Source organism: Hermetia illucens, chromosome 3 (assembly GCF_905115235.1).
Source record: "Hermetia illucens chromosome 3, iHerIll2.2.curated.20191125, whole genome shotgun sequence".
Taxonomy (NCBI): Eukaryota; Metazoa; Arthropoda; class Insecta; order Diptera; family Stratiomyidae; genus Hermetia; species Hermetia illucens.
This window is the reverse complement of record NC_051851.1, coordinates 97,419,869-97,425,635: the sequence shown is the minus strand read 5'-3', so window position 1 is coordinate 97,425,635 and position 5,767 is coordinate 97,419,869. Positions and strand designations below refer to the sequence as shown.

Sequence of the window (5,767 nt, the reverse complement as noted above, 5' to 3'; positions counted from 1 at the left end):
AATAGCCATATTGTTGCTAGTGCCAAACACCCAGAATTGAGATACATAGATACATGGAACGGAAAAACGAAGGTTAAAGATGTAACTTTGAAATGATGTATGAATCTCAGAATATGGTAGGCTTGAGAAGCGGCACCGTGAGCGTTCAGCGGTCAAACCACACGGGATTTGAAAAGACAACTTTCTCTAAGATATTTTAGAGGGGATTTTGACTGTCATAATAGTAGTACCTGGAGTAATCAAGGAATAACTACTGGAAATTTGTAGGAAGGAAAGCTTCGTGCCCGGAAGGAAAAACCTAAGGTATTCAAGCTTGCAGTAAAGAAAAGACCGAACATGCTAACCAAGAGGATTTTCCGTTACTATGGAAATGGTAGAGGCTGGTAAACATTTACATAAACTAACCTTATATTGTCCCATATATTATTGAAGCACTCTGGCAAAAGTGCGGAATCAGGTAATTGGAAGTCTAATCTCCGTGAAGTAATCTTCCTATTGAAACTATAAAGTTGGTTACCGACTTGGATTGGAGCCAAATTGGTAAGTCCTCGACCATTTTTGAGATAATAGGAGCAACGTCCAATTTTAAGCAGCCCAGACTTAGCGGCTGAGACTAAAAGGGACCGCATAACTTTCACTCCGCCCACTGATTTAGGGTGACTTAGCGATAATGGAAAAATACTTCAAACAAACCAAGCTAAGATTTTAAAATAAACTTATCTAAAAAGTAATAATTTCCTACTACCATTGTGATATTATCTTCCTACTAACCTATTAAATGGGTGAATTCTTCACTGTTTAGTTGAATATAAAGAGTAATTTGGAACACAATGAAAGCTCTAAGATCCAGCTAAACTTCTGCCGCCTTACACGGGCCAATAGAACACTCAATGAAAGGGCATGAGCATATACATTTACGGATCTGAAGATGCGCGTGCATACCATGTTCTAAAATAGGTCGGGTAGTAAGCATGTAGCATCCGTAATCAAAAAAGTCAAAACAAAGACCCTCAATATAAAAAAGCAATATGGAGAAGGGAATAAAAAGGGAAATTACGGTACAGGACTTCAGAAATCAAGTCGCGGTAGTTCTAGGGGTGAATAAACGAGTTCGGGGCATGGATACTACAAAAGGTCAAGCAGTGAAACTTAAGTCTACGTCAGCAAGAAATATTGGATTATTTCGTGTTGAATAAAAATAAAAAAATAATTACTAATAATTTTAATAATTGCAGCCAGAAATAGTCACCTTCCTTGACACTAGAATTATCGGCCTTGGAGGGGTTTTCTAAAGCATGACAGTACGGGCACTTTGCTGGTCTTCCGAGGTTTTTAATAAGAAGACACATTTGATGACTTTGGAAAGAGGTGGTGATCAGAAAGGAACGGCGATGGTGTGGCACTAAAATTTAAACGTTTATTCCGTTCTGCTTTCGTGCTAGAAAAAGAATATCGGGAATTTTTGTAATATCTGCTTTCTATTTTCGGGTCTATGTTTTCATTTTGGCTAGTTTTCTGGTCCACCAGGGTACATCTCTTGATAACTTTACTCTTTTAGCCGGACAGAAGGCGTCAATGACGACTTTGTTGGGATCTTCCATCCGTGTTATCCCGCTCCTTCGTAGGTGAGCCATATTGTTGCTCAGGCGCGCTCATAAGATTCCCAATCCGTTCTCCTGTGATTCTTTATTATTCTTTTTATGTCGGAGTTGCCCTCAATGTCGAATTTGATTATTATATGATTTGACAGAGGGATCCGACATCCTCCGATTTTTAATCAGCCCGTTCATCGGAGTATTCCCTAGAGCTATGTCTAGTATCTCTTGCCTAGTGCTGGTCACGAATTTTGCAGTACTCCTTATATCATATATTTCTCACTCATTGCTAATAATAAATTCAACAAGGTACTCACCCCTTCGATTTGTGCATCGCAGCTGAGGAAAAGTAGTGGCGCCTTTCTCCTACAAAACTTCACCAATCTAGCGACTAGCTCCAGTGGGTTCTCAAATTCTTTCCCGATTCCCAGTAAGACTTGAATAACCGGCGGTTTTGTCTTCATTATAATTCATACACATGTCGTGTTTTTGAATTAATATAAAGGAGCAAATGCCAACTTGTAACCACTTCAATCACTTGGTTAATCGATTTTGTTTCGTTTTACTGCTGCCTGGGCATAGTTTGGCTAGAAGGTACGGTTTTGTGTGAAACAAAACCTTATTAAAATCGATTCATTGTCTGTCTGTCATTTCCTCCGAAACTGGTTGACCGATTGTTACGAAATTTGGTGAGAACATGTGTTGAGTATGAAGGGGGGCATACATACATACATGTGAAAGGTAGGTGTAATTTTTTTTCACAAAATATGGTCATATGAGGTATCAAAAGAAGGGGCTCAATTAGTACTTTTCGAAATTTATATTATTTCTGACTTTGGATGAAAAATAGGGGGGTGAGGGCTGCAAATGTGTTCCCTAAAAGTGAAACAGGTCTCGTTCCCAGAACCTACCCAACCGAAAAATCTGAAGAAAATCTAGACATCAAAATACATCTTGTTTCAATATCTCTACAGATAAAGTTTAGAATAGTATATTACCATATTTTAGAAATTTACCCAAAAATCCTCCTTAAGTTTGTCCTAGGAAAACAGACAAGGTATCAGCGTAGGCGATGATATAGCACATAACTTTGGGAAGTTTGAATGCAATCTAACTATTATTAAGAAAATTGTTAAAAGTCAAAGTATTGCGTTTCACGTAAATGACGCGGTATTGCGTCGCTGGGAAATGTTTGTGCACCGCAATTCTGTCAAATCCCCGAATGATCAGTTCTGTTTACTAAATCATATAAAATTCTTGTGGAGGCTGCCATTCAAAAGAGCGTATCGCCCTACCGCGGAACGCAACTTCCCAAGAACCCTGCACTCCTCCACTACGATTCTGTGCTTCCGGGGAGACTCAGTCTACCTGGGATAATAAACTCCATTGCGTAGTATAGTCAGCAATAAAGTTATTGCAAACTTCTCCACACTTCTCCCTTCTAATCAACTCATCTACCGGTACCTGACCCGCGTAATTCTTCGTTCGAAATTCTGTTCAACCAGGGTATTCCAATGACAAGGCTGCGACAGGTATTGACGAAAGCTTAAGTCATTCGTATAGGAACGGGGAGGAGTAATTTTTCATATGCTGCTCCCATTTAAAAACACAACAAGTTGGAATACCGAAAGTTCGCGGTTCGGGTATAAAGGTTTTGTGTTCATCTTATGTAAGAAACTTCAACGCACATTTTTCTGTCCGTATATAGCTACAAATCCAAGATATCCCTTCATATTTCTCCAAACAGACATAGATATTATCCTCATCCTGAACAAACTGCCTATTACCGAATTCTGTACATGCTTATATATAAATTGATTGTACCCATATTTCCGATTTACTTCGTGCACAAAAGCATACATATGTACATATATAGTGCGTACATTGAATACCGCTTGTTTAATGTACTGAATTAGACCTTACTCGCAAACTTCATTAGCACGCATATACTATATACCTACAGACACACATGTCTCTTTGGAGTAATTGATATTTATATACAAATGACTAAAAAACTAAAACAAAATAATTCTTTGTATGTGTATTGTGTCATACACATTGTAGAATGCACGAAATTCACGAAAAATTGCAAAGTTTCACCCCTTATACCTTTGTTAATAATATTTGGATTTTCTTCCAACTTGATCAAATTGTGCATTATGTTATCCCTTGCACCCATGTCAAATTTTGTACTTTTGGATGGACAAAAAGGGGGTTGTCGGGTAAATTACTAAAATGTGGAAATATACTGTTATTAACTTTGTTTGTGCAGATATCGGAACCAAATGTATTTTGAGGCCTAGATTTCGTAGAGATGCACTACTGTAATTTTTTTTCAGATTGTTCGGTTAGGTAGATTCTGAGAACGAGACCTGTTACACTTTTTGGGGGTCATATTCCCCTCCCCCTCCCTCACTCCCCTATGTTTCACCCGATATCAAATATGGAACCAGTTTCGAAAAATACTAATTGAGCCCTTTCATTTGATACCCCACATTGCCACATTTTATGAAAAAAAATTTGCACCCTCCATTCACATGTATGGGAAGCCCCTCCTTAATTTTAACGCAAAATGGCGAAACCTGCTGCATGTAAAGGGAACAATAGATCACACCTTCTTACAAATTTTCGTGGCAATCGGTCTAGCCGTTTCCGAATAAATCGGTGGTTACAGACAGACAAACTTCGACTCGATTCTAATAAGGTTTTGTGTTTACACAAAATGACCTAACAAATTTAGCCTTTAATGTAAGGTACTTAACCAAATACCATAAACAACGAAGAGAAACCCTATCGCAAATTAATTTTGCTAGACATCAAACTGGCGTCATTCTACAAAATGTTTCACCTTCAAAAATATGGTAAGTGAGCGCAAACATCAACGGTCAATTATCTCTTGAAATTAATTGTTCCTGCGATAACTACCCCAATTCCCTCCAAAAGTTAAGAAAACTTGAGGCTATACATAATGAGTTTGGACAGAGAATTTAACGGATTGCAATCTCTTGTTCGATCGACACTGGCTTTGAAACGAAAGACCAAATCTCCAGGTTCCCATCATCCAGATGCAGAAGAATCAAACAAAGAGAACCTAAGAGAAGATCAGTAACCTCTTGAACCACTTGCCTTACCTACCTCATATAAATACCTGCATAAAATCTGGAAAACAACTAATAAGTTCGGATCATTCCTCCCGAGTTCTACGAACCAGGTGTCGCGTTGTCTATAGGAAACCAACCGTAGAAAAAGTCCCCAAGATGACCAGAATTTTATTTGTGGCTTTGGTCGTTTTATCAGTTTTCAGTCAAGTGCCCGCGACGTCCTCGAAACTGGGTAAATTTTTCCAATTATTTCAAGTAGTCGCAATTTGGAAAAATAACAAATAGTTTAATTGGTTTTCCACTTGATCTAGACAACAGTGCCCATATTTGTCTGACCTCTTTCTAAATTTCCCGAGTCCAAATTGTCCACCTACGCATTTCTGTCCAACTTCTTCGAGTTTCTAGTGTATTAACTGTGATACGTGAGAGTCCCAATAAGTGACGACTTCTTGTGTGTATCATTGTTCGCATAACGGAACCGTGGTGATATTAATGTCTCAACCTATCCCAATCGATACTACACTGGTTTTGGTTGTTTCGTTGTGGCTCATTTCGTTTGATTCGTTCAGCCCCAATTATGGAATGGTAATAAACTGTTGACTATATGCAAATTTCATATTCACACACGCAGGCCGCGTCGGGAAGCAGCTGGAATTACTACGGCAATACGATGACCCCTGCCCACTTTGTGATGCGTCCGTGTACAGCTACTGTTCCTATAAAATGGCTCATGACGCTTGTTGCTGCACTGGACAATGTAAGATATCTAATTAAAATGTCAGTTTCCCAAAAATCTTAAATTACTGAATGTTTTAGATGGACTAGCTGTGCCCCCACAGTGCAACTATAGAGATTGCCGCCTACTCTATGCGAAATCCTGCTTCGAGCACCAACTGATAACTAAGTGTTGCTGCGAAAGACCTTGATCACTAATAATACCTTTATATTACTGTATTAATTAGCTTAGGAATAAAGATGTATATTTCCGAGTTGTTTCTCTCTTTTTTGATTGATTGGTTCTGGCTGGTTTAATTACCTGTACTGCCACTTCTCGTGCTAATTATTGGAAAT

General features: G+C 38.6%; 1 protein-coding gene across 1 annotated transcript; it reads left to right on the top strand.

Moving 5' to 3' along the window:
• The first annotated feature begins 4,757 nt into the window (after nucleotides 1-4,757).
• Nucleotides 4,758-5,685, top strand: LOC119652273. Its single transcript, XM_038056262.1, has 3 exons — nucleotides 4,758-4,928; nucleotides 5,328-5,453; nucleotides 5,513-5,685. Exons 1-3 carry the CDS (start codon nucleotides 4,853-4,855, stop codon nucleotides 5,620-5,622), a joined length of 312 nt encoding a protein of 103 aa, XP_037912190.1. The 5' UTR covers nucleotides 4,758-4,852; the 3' UTR covers nucleotides 5,623-5,685.
• Nucleotides 5,686-5,767: the final 82 nt, after the last annotated feature.